At 43.1% G+C, this 15,252-nt stretch overlaps 1 protein-coding gene across 2 annotated transcripts in view; it reads right to left on the bottom strand.

Annotated features, from left to right (window-relative positions):
• Positions 1 to 15,252, bottom strand: part of GRIN2B (glutamate ionotropic receptor NMDA type subunit 2B) — a 214,490-nt gene that overhangs the window by 111,467 nt on the left and 87,771 nt on the right. For both annotated transcript variants that reach the window (XM_018080833.3, XM_018080832.2), the window contains one exon: positions 12,517 to 13,115. In XM_018080833.3, the coding sequence (XP_017936322.1) occupies positions 12,517 to 13,115 (599 nt within the window). The remainder of the gene's footprint in view (positions 1 to 12,516; positions 13,116 to 15,252) is intronic.

Below are 15,252 nucleotides of genomic sequence, written 5' to 3'. Positions count from 1 at the left end.
CACCATGAGCATGGAATCATGGATACACCGGTGCAATAGGCTTTGCCTATGGGTTATTGCCTCCCCTGCAACCCCCCTGTTCTCTCCTTCCACAATGTACTCCTGCAAGACTGCCCCAAAATTATGCTGAAAAAGAGGAGAAAATGTCAATTAGTAAAGACTACTGTTGATCTGGCAAGCTCACAAGCATCCCACTCCCAACCCCTCTCAGTGCTCTCTCAGGCAAACAGTGGGAAACCCATTAGGATCAGTGGGTTGAGCAGGAAGTAAAAAAATTGTTAGTTCGAACATCTAAGTACTTGTTCAATCCTCTGTTCCTCTATTTGACTACCCACCATTTACATCCTTCTGCACTGCAGAACATATTCTGAATAATGCAGAAGAATATATTCCAAATTTTCTCTTGAACCCAGTGGCCAGAACAAGTCCACCACTCCCATGCCTGCTGACAAGACAAAAGGGAAAAAAAAATTATTCCTGGCCTGAAGAAGGAACCTAAAGAAACAGCATCTTTAGTGGTGAAACACGCAGCAGACATTGTAAAACTAAGGGACATAAGGACTTGACTAGGAAAATAAGCTTTTTGGCACGGGTCTACATCAGTAAAGGTGTGAGTTGTTACCAGAGGACCATTCTCATAAGGCAGACCTCTCTCAGTTCATCCCTGTCTTTCACAGTTCCACCAGCATGTGCCACTAGAGAAGAACTTGTTCCATAGCTCCCTGATGGTACCAAACCAGTTCCTTGGCACCTCACCAGAACACTGCAATACTGAGAGCATCCTCAGTACCCTGAATGCTGGGGACCCATTGCCTTCTGCAGCACTCTCCTACAGGTGTAATGATTAAGTAAAGAGCCACAGGCACAACAGCATTTATCTCCCAGACCAACCCCACATCTCCTTCCTTCTGTAACGGTGAGGGGAGTGGACCAAGGACTGCTTGTCATTCAGCTCCTAAGGTGCTACCAGACTGCCGCCTTCTTTGAGGCTTAAAAAAACTTTCAGCATGAACCTTTGTCACAAATGCAACAAACTTATATGGCTGCTTTCCCTTGAATTCTCAGGCAGCAAGAGGAGGCTGCAGGAATTCCCTGGTGTAACAGTCTCCGGATACTACTTCAGTAGAACAGCCACAGCCAAGATCACAGCATCTACGCAAGTGTCTGGCTTTGGGTACTTTTCCTCTGACCTGTGACATCTGAAAAGGTAAGCTACACACCACACAGAGGAATAAAAGTCAGTCCCACCCACAGCCCTCCCACTTAAGAGAACCAGCAGCACACCCTTCGCAGCGAGTGCTCTAAAACCAAGTCCAGTGATGCTTTTTATTTCACTAAGTTCTCCTCCTGCACCACATCCTCACACGCCTTTGCTGCCTTTCTGTCAGTGCCCTTCTCTGGGGACCTGCTTCCACACTGACAACTGATTGTGCAATAAATGTTTCTGGGCTGCCACAGCTGAGCACCAAGAGGCAGAACCCTTCTGCAGGCTTTGTGAGGATCCAGAACTGGGTGACAAAAAGGGTGGCAACCGGCAACACTGCAACCCAGCCTGATCCGCAATGGCAGGTGGAGAATGCCTCTCACTTGGTCAGCTCTCCTCTCTCCTGTGGTTAATCCTACCCCTGAATGCCTACATACCCTGGCTTGCACAGTACTTCCAGTGCCACCCACTGTTGGGAGTACCATGCTTTTCTCATTTGGCTCCCTCACTCTGCCAAACTTTCTTGTTAAGCAATTTCATGGATCTATAATAAACTATTCTAAATCAATTTCACAGCATTGCTAAGCTTGTGCCTTCATCAATTCAAACTTGAGCTTTCCATGTGAAATTGCTCAGAGAAAAAAATACAAATCAGTAAATTAAGTAAACTTCTCACTCTAGACAGTCAATCTGGGGCCTTTTCCAGAACTAGCATCTTTCTACAGCCACCGGAGAAGCTGTGGCTTGGCACCACCTCCAACGCACTCGTTGGAGCACCTCTCCTATGAGGAAAAGCTGAGAGAACTGGGATTGTTCAGCCTGGAAAAGAGAAGGCTTTAGAGTGACCTAACTGTGGCCTTCCAGTACCTGAAAGGAACTCACAGGAAAGATGAGGTAAGACTGTTTTACAAGAGCATGTAGTGACAGGATGGGGGGAATGGGTTCAAATTGAAAGAGAGTAGGTTTAGATTAGATACTTGGAAAAAATTCTTTACTGTGAGGGTGATGAGGCACTGGAAAAGGTTGCCCAGGGAAGTCATGGATGCCCCATCCCTGTAAGTGTTCAAGGTCAGGTTAAATGGAGCTCTGAGTAAGCTGGTCTAGTTGAAAGGGTCCCTCCCCATGGCAGGGGGCTTGGAACAAGATGATCTTCAAGGTCCCCTTCCAAACCAAACCATTCTGTGATTCTGTGGTTCATCTGACTTGTATTCTCACATCGCCAAAAAGCAAGACTTCCTCCACCTTAAAGCTACATTAAAACCGAAACAGATCTGCAAGTAAAGCTCCCCTGTATCTCAACTACATGCCTGCAAGGAAAGGGAAGGAAAAGGAAGCTGAGACAAGGGCAGCAGAGCATGAAGAAGCCTGAAATATGGTTCTGCTGCACCTCCTGGATCTGGGCAAGTCAAATGCTGGAAAGCCCACCACCCCATGCTCCCCCCCTGAGAACATCTATTTGACATGAATACATACTGGGCGTACTGAAGAGCAATTTCTAGATGCTCAGATTTATTCAGAGGCTGTAAGCATGTGTACTTTGGACCTCAAAGTCTTCACAGTCTCTTGGTGATGCTGGAGAGCATTTCGTCATGGCTTAAGTACCAGCTCTTATAAGCTCTCACCATGCCACACATCACCACTCATATGCAGAAGAGCAGCATCAGCATCTTTGAGAAGAGGGTGGAAAGCATTTCTCGCAGCAATCTGTTTGAGGTACCTCATATCACTCACAGGGCTTAATCTGTCAGAGACGCATTATTTTAAAGGGGAAGAAAGCAATGAAAAACACCATTTGGGGTAGACAATCTTTTACATATGGCATCTATTACCTGCGTAGCTGCATCATCCTGGAGCTTCATTGCAGTTGATCCTTTGCTCCCCATCCAGTTCTGGTTATCACTTGTTTATAACCAGTGGGAGGTACACAGCAGCCACCCTGGACATATCCCTCTGCCCAGGGCAGTCTCCAGGGGAAATAAGAAGATGATCCGTGTAGAATCTAGATAAATCTGCCCCAAACATGTCATGGTCTTGGGATATAGGAGGTCACCAAAAGTAGATATCATTAGCTGCTGAAGTCTGAACACTGGAAAAGCTGCTAACCTCCTTCCTGAAACCACTTCTGGAACTGCTGGGTGCCTACTTCACACAGGCACCTAAGAGCCATGTGTGGCACTGCTGCTAATATCTTGAACTTAATAAACACCCCCAATGTCTTGGCAAAAACCCACCTCTTGTAAATTCATTCTGCCAGCTGAAATTCCTCGTGCAGCTCCAGTGAGGTGCAGTATTCATCTCCGCTTCATACTATGTGCTGTTAAATATTTGCTCTATTTCACCCCCGAGATGGCTGAATTTTTGTGATGAATTAAGCCATCCCTTTCTACTTTGTAAAGTACTTTGGAACTGCAGATAAAAGATACTACAGCCTGTCATAAATATATGTAAGATGCTGACACTGCTACTGGAGGTAGCCATCTTGCTGAAAAATTATTTCATTTGTGACACTAATAATACAGGGAAGAACGCTGGGCAAGACACTGAAAACTCATTTCCATCTCATTTTAATACAGCTTCAAAAACTAGAGAAAAAGTCAGTGTCAAGTCAGCATTTGTGCATTTTTATCTACTGTTGGGCTACAGAGATTCACGAGTTTTCAGTCCATTGTGGCAGCTCTCTTCCGCCCTGACCACACCATCGAGTAGGTGAACTCTTCATATGATTTATCTGCTGTCTCTCCAGATCCTTAACAAAGACCAACATTAAGTTCACCAAATTTGTTTTTCAAGCATTTCTCATGGTACACTACTGCAAAGGGGAGCTCTAATCACCTTACCACCTTTGCTCAATCAAGCGGGTTTGGTGTGATATAACCTGACTGGTGTGATATAACAAGCTCAGAAATCTCTCCACAGGGCTGGAAAAGAGCTTTCTTTGTATGAAGATGGCTGGCAGCATTCAGTCTGATTGATCATTTCAAGGGCACTATGGTTAGATTTTAATATTCATTTTATATTAAGGTGCTTGCAGGCTTGAGTAGGGACATTTTTATTACTTAAATCAGGAGAGAACATGCTGCAGAAATGATAGAGCAGTGTGTACTGAACAAGCTGACAGGTCTCTGCCATTTCTATTTTCTTTGTTATTATTTCGCTCACATTCAGGCATTTTAAATACCACATTTCTAGATTATATTTCATTCAAATACTTCAAGAAATATAGTGCCCAGTGAATGTACAATAGAAAAAAAATTACACTAAGGTAACATACATCACCTTCAAATGTCTATATTCAATTCAAAACCACATTTTTTAACCTTAGCAAAACAGGAATCCCTTGTCTAACACTGCAAACCAATTTCTGAAGTTTGAAGTGAAGCTAGCTTTGAGTTATTTATCCACACCAACAGAAACCCCTCTGCTGGATAATTATTTGAAAGCAGAACAAATGCATTCATTTCACACTCTCATAACTCAAAATTGGATGAACAGGGATTCTTTTGCTCAGATTTTTCAAAAAATGCTCACCTTTGGACTGAGAACAAAAATAAAATTTCCAAAGTGAAACAAAATGTACTTTAAAAATTATTGATACTTGAAAATAGGCCAATGGAGAGGTCTCTGCACTGCAGAGGGAGGTCTGGATTCTGCACAGGGAACAGGTATTCAAAACCTGTTAACGGGTGTAAAATTTGGTTGGGTTGCTTCAAGATAAGTATTCAGCTGCCCCACAGATATGCAGATCCACATTTTCCCGAAATGCAAAGGCCGTGGCAGCCCCCCCGCCCCCTGGGAGGGGGCCGCTAGGCGGCGAGCTGCGCTGGTGTCTTGTCAAACCACATCGTGAACCCAAATTGCATCAAAGAGAAGAAAAAGCTGCTCTGGAGTTGCACAGGGAGCCATAGCAACGCAGCAGTTCCTATTTTTAAAAACTTGAAAAATAGTAAGAACATTAAGTCTGAGGGGAGGGAAAAGAAAAAAAAAAAAAAAAAAAAAGAAACTACGTTTCTATCAGGAAGTTTAAAAAAAATGCACATGTTCCTGACAGGCTCCAGAGATGAAACCATATATGGCCAGCCATCAGTGTGCAGGTGTGCAAGCCAGAAAATATCCACGGCCCCATCAAGCCAGTCCCTGAAGTAAAGAGGCTATTTCTCACTTTCCCTCTACCGCTCTGCTAATGCAGGATTTCAAATTCCCTGAGGCGCTTTAAAGCCCACAGGACCCTGACTATTTTGTGATAGGGGCAGGATGCTGCTATAGCTGATGCTAAACAGTAGCCAGAACTGGGTTTGTAGTTTCACAGCTCCACCACAAAGGGAGGATTTTGATTCACTTTCCATGAAGAGTGGAGAGTCTGAATGCACACATTAAAACATATTGTCACCAGCAAGTGAAGTTACCACGGTATTAGCACTAATTGGACTTGGCTTCAGAGCAGGAGATGTCTCAGAGGGCTGGAAGCACAACATGGACATTTTCCCATCTGGAAACTGATGGCGCATACCAAAATTCATTCCCAGCTGGTGGATTTTGGAGGCCTTTATGAAAGAGTATGTCCTTTAATCAAAAGGTAACCCTTGCCAAAAACTCATCTCTTCACTTGAACCCTCCCATTCCATTTTAATTGCAAAGAAGATGAAAAATCCAGCTATGCACACAGAGCAAGTGCCTCCTCTTCCCCTCTGACAAAGTCCTGCTATGCAGGAGTAAGGTATCCTGTGATGCCTGCTGAGGAACAAACGTTTTTGCTGTGCCACCATCATATATTCCCACTGAGAAGCCAGGGATATCCAATACCCTACCAGCATATGGAGCTGATTTGATGTTAGATCTTCCCCAGCAAGACAGTAGTGCTTCCCACTGCCCAAGCTGCACTGCTTAGGAGCTGCACAAAGCAAGGATGAGAGCCAGCCACAGACTGTGCCCTTCTGCAACAGGCATCCTTAGCAACTGACCTGTATGGGTGAGGTTTGGGTAAAGAGCATGTTACAAACTGCCCTCAGCATCCCCTTCCAGCGACAGAAAAAAAAAAGGAGTCAGAGGAAGCCAATGCTGCCTCATATGTGGTGGCACATAGATAACTGTTGCCCCCACCCACTGTTCACCTCCTGGGCAGACATCATGAATAACCAGTAGCCCCAGGGCAACAAACCCAGCACTGAACCACCAGGACAACAAGCAATGCATGCAGGGCAAATGAAATGCAACAGGAGATGCAAGGTGGGGACAGAAAAAAAAGAAAGTGATGACAGTATGTGAGAACAGAGACTGAGGTGATGTACAATAAGGGATGCAGGGAGGCAGAGAGACCCTGACAGAGGACGGAGGCCTGGGCCAGCCCTGGCCTCCAGCTGCTGCTGGAGCAGTGACAGGAACAAGTAGATTTCAGCAGCAGGGATCTCTAATCTGTCAGCAGCGCTCACACCGCGTGCTGCTAGCCTGCACCAGCTTGATGGCAGCAGGACACACCAACCAGCAGGAACATAATAAGCTGCTAACAAGACATTGGCTTAAAGGCTCCAAAAGGTCAAAGTTACATATGCTCCCTCACCCTCCAAGTCTCTGAAAAGGGCAATTTCTGCATCGGTGGGAATATGCCATTTATACCTTCTCTCACCTCCTCCCGGTGTTAAGAAGCAAGTCCCAGCACTGTGCCTCCCACCACTGGAGCACTGCTGGGTTCAAGGGCTGGAGCAGGGTTTCTCAGCCAGCTGACAAGGAGGTAGATGTAGCCCTGCCAAACTAAGACCTCAGTGCAGGCCAGTGCTCCTGTCTCTTAGCATGAGGTTAACTCGACAGTCTACAAATGGAGAAAGTGCAACAGAAATGGTCCATTCTCCATTCCTGCTCTCAACTCCCTTGCTGCACTGTGTGAAGGTGCATGATTCACTCAACTAGGAGACAAAACAGAGTGGCTCCATGGCAGTACCTGCAAATGACATATGATGTGTCTGACGTGGAAGGCAATGGCTTCCACAAGAAGAGAAGGCAGGAGGGTGGGTTGGGAAAGGCTGGGACAACAAGGAAAGGTGTTGCCTGGGCATTGTCCTTGGAACTAACCTGGGGAAAGCAGGTCCAAGATGCTATGGGCATGGTGCTGCTGATGGTTATCAGGGTGACACAGTACCCTGAAGGGGCACTGCACCTTTTTCACGGATTTGTATGGCCTCTATGGTCTTGAGTCTCCAGGGAAGCAATTTATTTGTACAAATCTATTGCAAGAACTTTCTCTGCTCATGACTCACTGTTCAGCTATCTAAGCCCCGGCAACTCCTAGTTTCTGTTAGGGGATTGTGACCATGTGAGAAGAGAGTTTGCCCTGGTTGTTCCAGGGAAAACAGTTTCCAACCACTCATCAAAGGCTCTTTTGCATTTCCTAACTGTTTGGCATCTTTTCAGGTGAAAGTTATTTCCCCCAAAGTGGAAGTATCATGTCCAAACAATGCACTGCGCTAGCTTGCCAGCTGTTTTCATATTTGAGGAATCTGAGGTACAGAATTGAACTAACTTTGTTCCCCTCTAAAAGTATTTCTTTGCAAAGCTGGTATAATTCCACATTTGTATTTTAATTCCAAAGCAAATGCTCCACTGCACTTTTTATTAAAATGAAATCTTGTGTGTGCAGCCTGGTGTTAAATGAGAGACTATTAAAGCCAATCAGTGGAGAACTCATTAGTAACCCTACAACAACAAACTAGTAGTTATGGTCCAGCATTCACAAGCAGCCATGACAACCAGTAGGAAGAACCAAGGTCTCATTGAAGGCTATAATAAAAACACAGCTTATATAGCCCAATGACTGTGAATATCCATACAAAACAGCTGAGCTTCTATTCCTCAAATATGTGCCAAAAATTATATTCTTTTCTCATGACTCATCTCTGAATTCCACTCCCAAGAACGCTCCTGTCATTTAGTTATTTCTTCCCATTTCTAAAATGTAATGAAAAGCACCAATCCAGAGCTCAAGAAAATCTGTTCCATCAATTAAAATAACGAAATAAGCAGAAGGCTGCCTCTAAACACATCCACCTCTGCCCACTCACTCCTCAGCAGCCATGGTGAAGGGAGGAAAGATGACCTTTGCAGGATGCCTAGGAGCCTAGCAACTCTCCTAGGAAGGGTCAAGAAGTAAGAACTCCTCATCTGAGCGTTTCTCCAGAGGAAAACCCTGTTAGAAACTCCTTCCCAACCTTTGTGATCCAATAGAAAAGAGAAGAGCACGCAGTGTTTTACTGGGTGCACAGAAGAAGACCAGATATTGAGATAACTATAAACTTGGTAGGCTGGAATATTCAGACCAGATTTCTTCCTGGGACAACGAAGGAATATATGAATAGGTAATTATTACAAACAAAACAAAGAATTAAAGACTGTAATTGAACTGGGAAACGCATTTGGATATTTGGACTCTAAATCACCACCTAAGCCTATTATCAGAATAAATTGAGATAAATCCGTCACTAGAGGAAAAATTCCTCAAGAATCATTCAAAAAGAAAAATAACAAATCTTGTAGAACAAACCTTTCTCAAAGTATCATTTTACTACTCTTTAGTGGAGTTATCTCGTCAGCACATTCATTTACTGGACAAAATCCGCAATATTCAATGGTCGTGATCCTACTTCTGCAGTTCCAGTCTAACACAAAAGAGAACCAGTTTCAAGACAGACAAGAAACAGTTGCTGTGAGACCATTAGTGATACGATGCAGACCAAACACCTACATTGTCAAGAAATGGCATTTAGATAACAATCTGTCTTGTTTCTTTTTGTACTTGCAGCCATACTTCAAACAAAACTTTGTTTGCACAAGTTCTTGCAAAAATGAACAAGTGTCAGTGTAAGAAGGAAGAAAGATATGAAGAATCTGAGTAACACTCAGTTCATCTTCTCCTTACTCCATTGTATACCCAGATCAATGACCAACACCATGTTGAGAAAGACCATTTGATTCTAGCTGCATTCAGAACTACTGCTGTCTCAGAAAGAGGAGAAAAAAAGTAATAAATGGACAAAGTTCAAAGGCAGATCTTGGGAAACTACTGATTCACAGTCTTAGTGTATAAGGTGCCCCAGCTGAACTAAAGTATGCATTTTTTTAGTTGGTTGTCTTACTCTCCAAAGAATAAAATGGGAAAATCCTTTTATCGCACTGCCTCCCCAGCTATGGATTTGAAGCAAATTGAACTGCTTTGGATTAGCTTCAAGAGTTTCTGAAACACTAGCTACATGGTGATGCATTATCTGAGGTCGCATACATATACACTCCACAGACATCAAGGCCAATGTGCCATGCATTTCTCTATTCTTTGTAGGCATGCAGAGAGGGAACTGTAAGTTGCAGATGGCTGAATATAGTATTGCTGGGTCCAGAGCAAGACTAAAATTAGCTCTCCAGAACCCTCCAGTCCTGTCCAAAGTGAGTCAAAACATGTTCCAGACATGCAGGTATTGCTGCTGCCTGGTATGCACAATGCACAAGTGCTATGGGATCTTAGTGGGCAGAAGGGGTTAGGGAAAGTATGAAGCAGCTGGGTCTGTAGAATCTGTAATACCCCAGATAGACAAAGCATTTCAGGAGAAATTTAAAGACCTCAGATAGACAAAGCATATCAGGAGAGGTTTAAAGCTTAGCACTTAGTAAATTCCAGCATGTTCAATGGTTACTTGAAGGTATGAACACAGATTACAGCCATTAATCTCTATGGGTTTTGGTTCAATACAGTGAACTCACATATTCACGTCTGCCTCTTTCCACATCTTGTGCTTCTCCTCTACCTCTCCACCTGCCCAGACTCGACTGTGAGGCTGAGCTTGAAGCCATTAGATTTCTACTGACCCCTTGGATTTGTAAAATCTATGGCTTATTTCAGACACCACTAGATTTTAAACTTCAAAAGGTGCCTGAAAGTAATTTGATTTAAATAAAAACATTAAGCACCCTATCACTAAAGTCAAACTTTTTAACCATCTCACTCAGAAATACAGAGAGGGTGGAAACATGGGCAAGTGGGGGTGTGGGGGGGGTGGGCAGAACCCCTGCACAGGCCAGCACCATGGGAGGCAATGTAAATATTTGCACTGTGGTCACAAGCAACTGGAAAACAGTGTAATTATCTCTGAGTTAGCCCAAGTGCCTGCAGCAATCTACACAGTGGCAGAACAGAGTTTGGCATGGACTAATTGACTCTGCTTCTCAGCTAGTCTGATGCTGGTACCCAAACGAAGTTGGGTATATTTACACATATTTGCACTCATTCTTGTGAATGCTGTACCCAAAGCAGACAAGGGAGAAGAAACAGCATGATTTGGGCCATGAAGGTGAGGAGAAAGCTAGTATCTTCAAAAGTGACATGAACTGCTTTCATCTGGTGTGCCCAGGCTTCAGGGCATATCTACACTGCACAACAGTACTGTCATATCTAGACTCAAGAGTTTCTGAGCTAACAACTTCTATACAATGCAAAAAGGTGCTATGCAGAGAGATTATGCTGGGCCCTTGAAGCAGTATAGCTGTATGGGTATGATGTTAATGCACAGGCTAATAGAGTGTCAACAAAACTAATTAGCAGAAGGTCTCTGCAGAACGCTGCATAACATAGCAGGGAATGTCTTGTTTTTTAGATAACTGCTGAAAAGACACAATAGAGCTCCCCCCCAAACCCCTTTTCATTTGGAAAGGTAGAACAACAGCCTGCCTTGATGTTACTTCTCATAACTTTGTATATATTACATATATTTTCCCTGCTTAATCATTCCAGTCATGACTCAAGCAGCAGAAAAAAAAACTTACTTCTAAGCCTAGGAAGGAAACTCATAAAAGCTTTGGGCAACTTAGGTGGTTCCAAGGCTTGTAGACAGCAAAAAGACAGCACAGGGAATAGGAAGTAAAGGCAATAAGACCTCGTATATGCCAGTGGATCAAAGAGACAATGAACAAATAGCAATATGGATAATATAATGGGTCAAAGAATAGAGTTATCTTTCTGTTCCCAGTTTTCAGGCAAAGCAAAATTTGCTTCCTTGTCCACCAGTTCCTCTATCTGCCTAGTACAGTTGACAGCAAGGGGTCACAGCACACAGACCAATCCATCACATTTCCACTGATTCAACATGACAAATGAACAAAGACGCTGAGCTCTGTGTGGCCTTATGGCTACTGCCTGGATTGCCCTAGTCCTACCACAAAGGGTCCAACATGTCCAAGGATTTTATATGTAAAACATTGCAGAATGACAGCTTAGCAGGTCAGGGGACATCTGGACAATTGCAGATTCCATATCTAATTATCTGTGTTGCTTTGCTACATGCTAAAATTCCAGCTGAGATAAAAAGGAAAATCTAGTCATCAGAATGCTGTTCTAGAGTTTGTTCCACTGCAGGCTTCGTCTATGTCCTTAAATAGACATCTTAGCACTGTTTCTTAAGAAAATCTTAATTTGGATCAAAATATGTTTATTGAAACAGGTTTTCCCTATTTTTAATTTAATTTTCAATCTTGAAGAACTTCCTGTACTAATCAACATACTAGGCTTTCTGCATAATGTACACAAAGGAGAATGGGACCCAAAACACCCAGTAGACAATGATCAACAAGGTGCCAAGCAGCAGGGTGGTAGCACAAGTCCTCCTCTAAGGTAAACTGGATCCTTAAGATGCCCAAGGTGTTTAAAGACTCTTAGTATAAAGCAGGAACTGAGCAGAGGTGATGACTCGTTTTTGGCAGTTCTAGTTCTCCACTTCTGTTTGTACTTCCTTCTCGCCTGTAATTCAGGGCTAATGGACAGCAGAAGGACATTTAGCCTTCAGACAACAGGTGCCATGACACTATTCCCAGTAGGTTACAAAACCATCACCTATAAAGGACATCTGTTCACATACTGTTAGTGCCTGAAACAGAACCTTGTGCCTTCTATATTTCAACATAAACATTTCCACTATTTGGAGCAAGAACTCACCTGAGAGTTGCATTCGTGCAAAAGTACTCCAAGAAGTTCAGTGCTGTTATGGAAGCAAAAATTTGTGCATCAAGGGGCACACTCAAATTTTTGCACTATGCCTTTATAATCCTTTTCTTCATGCTGACTTGCCCTCTGTGCTGTATGGAGGCTTTCTAAGAAGGTGACAATACTGGCACTTATGACAGACAGCAACATAGATCCCACCATCAGCTCACCTCCCTTTGCCCACATTCTGGCCAAGACCACCTGCTGCCCCAAAGCACCACATGACCTAGTAAAAATATGCTGGTATCAGAGGTTGTCTCTGACCCCTCTTTTGTAAGGCTGGGCTAGCTCTTTCCCTTACCTGTTGAGCATGTTGGACTGGTAAATCCTTTTCTCCTGGGTGTTGTAACAGCTGCTCTTGGGCTCAGGGATGAAGCTGTGTTCAGACAGCATATCAGAAGCAGCCGTGGTGATTATGGCTATTCCATCCCTTACTCTGGCAGGAAGACCGTAGTCCCATTCATCATATGAGACAGAGATGAGCCCAGTGGGAAACTCAGATGGCACAGTGTCTGTATCCCCTGCCACCAGGCTGGGCACGATCCACGTGTAACCATAGCCTGTCAGACCCACAGAGTTGGCCACCTCAAAAATGTAGGTGGCCTCTTCTTTTGTGCAGTAGAGGAGGATAACAGGGCTTTGAAGCTTCTTGAGCTGGTTCTGGATCTTTGAGTCCCCATCGTCCAGGGACATGTCCAACAGGAGGACCTCCTCCAGTTCCCAACCCACAAAGCTATGCTCAATGGTACTGCGGATCTTGTTCACAAAGTCCTGGTAACCGGGGAAGTAAGTAGTGACAATGGAGAAGATGTACCAGTCGTATTCTTCCATGATGTTGAGCATGACAGAAGCTTGCTGTTCTATTGATGGGCCAAACTGGAAGAACATGGATGACTCATCCTAGAATAGGAAGTCAAAGAGAGGAAGAGAGAGGAAAAGAAAACAAGAATAGGTCAAAGGAAATAAACAGCATTCCTAGTCAACCCATTGAGCATAGAGGGGGAAGCACACAGTCAGAATCTTACACTTCAAATCTTGGCGAGAGCTTAAGGATTTTTAACTTTTTAAAATTTAAAATTTCAGTGAAGCAAGTGAGAAGGAAGTAAAATCCTTTTTATGACCAGCTGTCCTTACTTTATTTTTAAAGGCAGGTTGCCAAAATTACTTAAAGGTTTCAAATGTTAGGCCTGATTCTAACAGACAGAGAACAAGTGGTACACAAGTCAGGACAGAAAAAGAGAATATGTACAAAATATTCCATGACTGCAGAAATTAAAAGCTTTAATCCCAGGATCATCATAATCTTATATGTAGTATAAACAGGATACACAGCAGCTTTGATACCGATTTAGTATGGGACAGTCACTCTAGTTTGAGTATCCAGACTGTGGGGAGAAGTGGCAGCTCCACGAAATCCGTGGGGCTTGAGGAGTTTAAAATATTACAGAGAGTTAGGCCTTTTCCCATGAGAACAGTAAGGCTAATTGGATGTTCCCATGGACACAGCCTTGAGTTTTAAGGAGTACAAGGGTGAAGCTGTTTGACTGTGTGCAGGTGTTGCATTCCTGGGTGTTTTTGCAAGAATATGTTTATACTGTGTGTGTGGGAAAGTAGAACAGAGCGAACTGAATAAAAGCTGCTGCTTCTCTGAAACAGCAGACATCCCTTTGTCTCATCACCCTGTTGTGTGTGTGTGTCTTCTTTTCTTCACGGACCAAGACCTATCAACATATACCCCACGACACCAGACCAAAGTACAATGAAAGTAGGCAAAATCATTGGACACAAATAGCTCTGACAACCCCTACTGCAAGCTCCTCTTAAATCAAGCAGCAGCACAGAGTTCTACAACTGTGGAGGCTCAGTCTCAGAATAACATAAAATACACTAAAATTTAAAAAAAGATTTCTCAACTGTCATGAGTTTTGTTTATACCACGTTTTAGAGAAAAGTCAGCTCAATATTTCTCTTGGTATTGCTTTCATATCTTTCTACCATACTAAGTTCATCTTTACAAAACTCAGAACTTGTACCATTTTACAACCTCCAAGACTCCAAGGGAGTTCTGTATGGATCTCAGCTCTCCAATGGCAGAGTGTAACCCTTTTTGTCCTGGGATTTCACAAAAATACCACGTATACAATTTGTGACAGATCCAGTAAAATGAAATCCTTACTTTTCCCAATTCATGATGGAAAGGAATGCAAAAAAGCATTTGCCAATATGCTCTCTTATGGATTTATCTTCTATCTTTTAAAATCAACTGCAAACTCCTGCTGATTTCTGTAGCTGGATTAGATCACCAACTAACCAAACAAACAAACAAAAAGCCCAACAAAAAAAAAAAAAGCAGTATTAAATGTTATGTCTCTATGTAGAGATTACCATTGTAAGAAAGAACTCAAAATCCAGTCACCACCTTTAAGAATGAACAGCCCCACCTTCTCTTAAAAAGCCTTGAAAACTGGACCAGAGATACAAAAGGAGGTGCTCCAGAGTTTCAGACCTGGGAAAACTCACTGTGCCTCAAGACATTACCTCAAGACTGTCACATTTAGAACAGCTCTCTACCAAATTAAGTCTCCCACAGCCTGCCAGGTAAAGCTGTTTTCCAGCACGGATGCCAGTTAATCAATCATCCATTCATCCTTTAGTCATGATTTTGATTACCTATAGCCATTTTCTATATTGACCAAGTATGCCATAGATCAGTAACTCCAGAAAAACAAAACAAAAAAAGGTCTGCACTCAGCCTTAAGCTGTTTCTCTTTCCTGAGCTGCCTATGGGTCACATTCTATACAAAAGTCCTTGCTGCCAGATCCCCATGCCTTTCTTAAGAGATTTGGTAATTAAACTGTTCACTTTCACCATACAGCTTACCACCCACATGTGGAAGTTCTCTTAGGGCTGCTCTTTGCTTAGTGAAAAAATAAACATATGCAAAAAGAAAAAGAAAAAGAAGGGAACAACAAATTAGAGAAAAGTTTAAAAAAAAAACAAAAACAAAAACAACAGGAACAGCAACTGGAGCATCTC

This window comes from Manacus vitellinus, unplaced genomic scaffold (assembly GCF_001715985.3).
Source record: "Manacus vitellinus isolate BGI_N305 unplaced genomic scaffold, ASM171598v3 scaffold_5_pilon, whole genome shotgun sequence".
In the NCBI taxonomy this organism is placed as follows: domain Eukaryota; kingdom Metazoa; phylum Chordata; class Aves; order Passeriformes; family Pipridae; genus Manacus; species Manacus vitellinus.
This window is presented reverse-complemented; position numbering and strand designations above follow the sequence as displayed.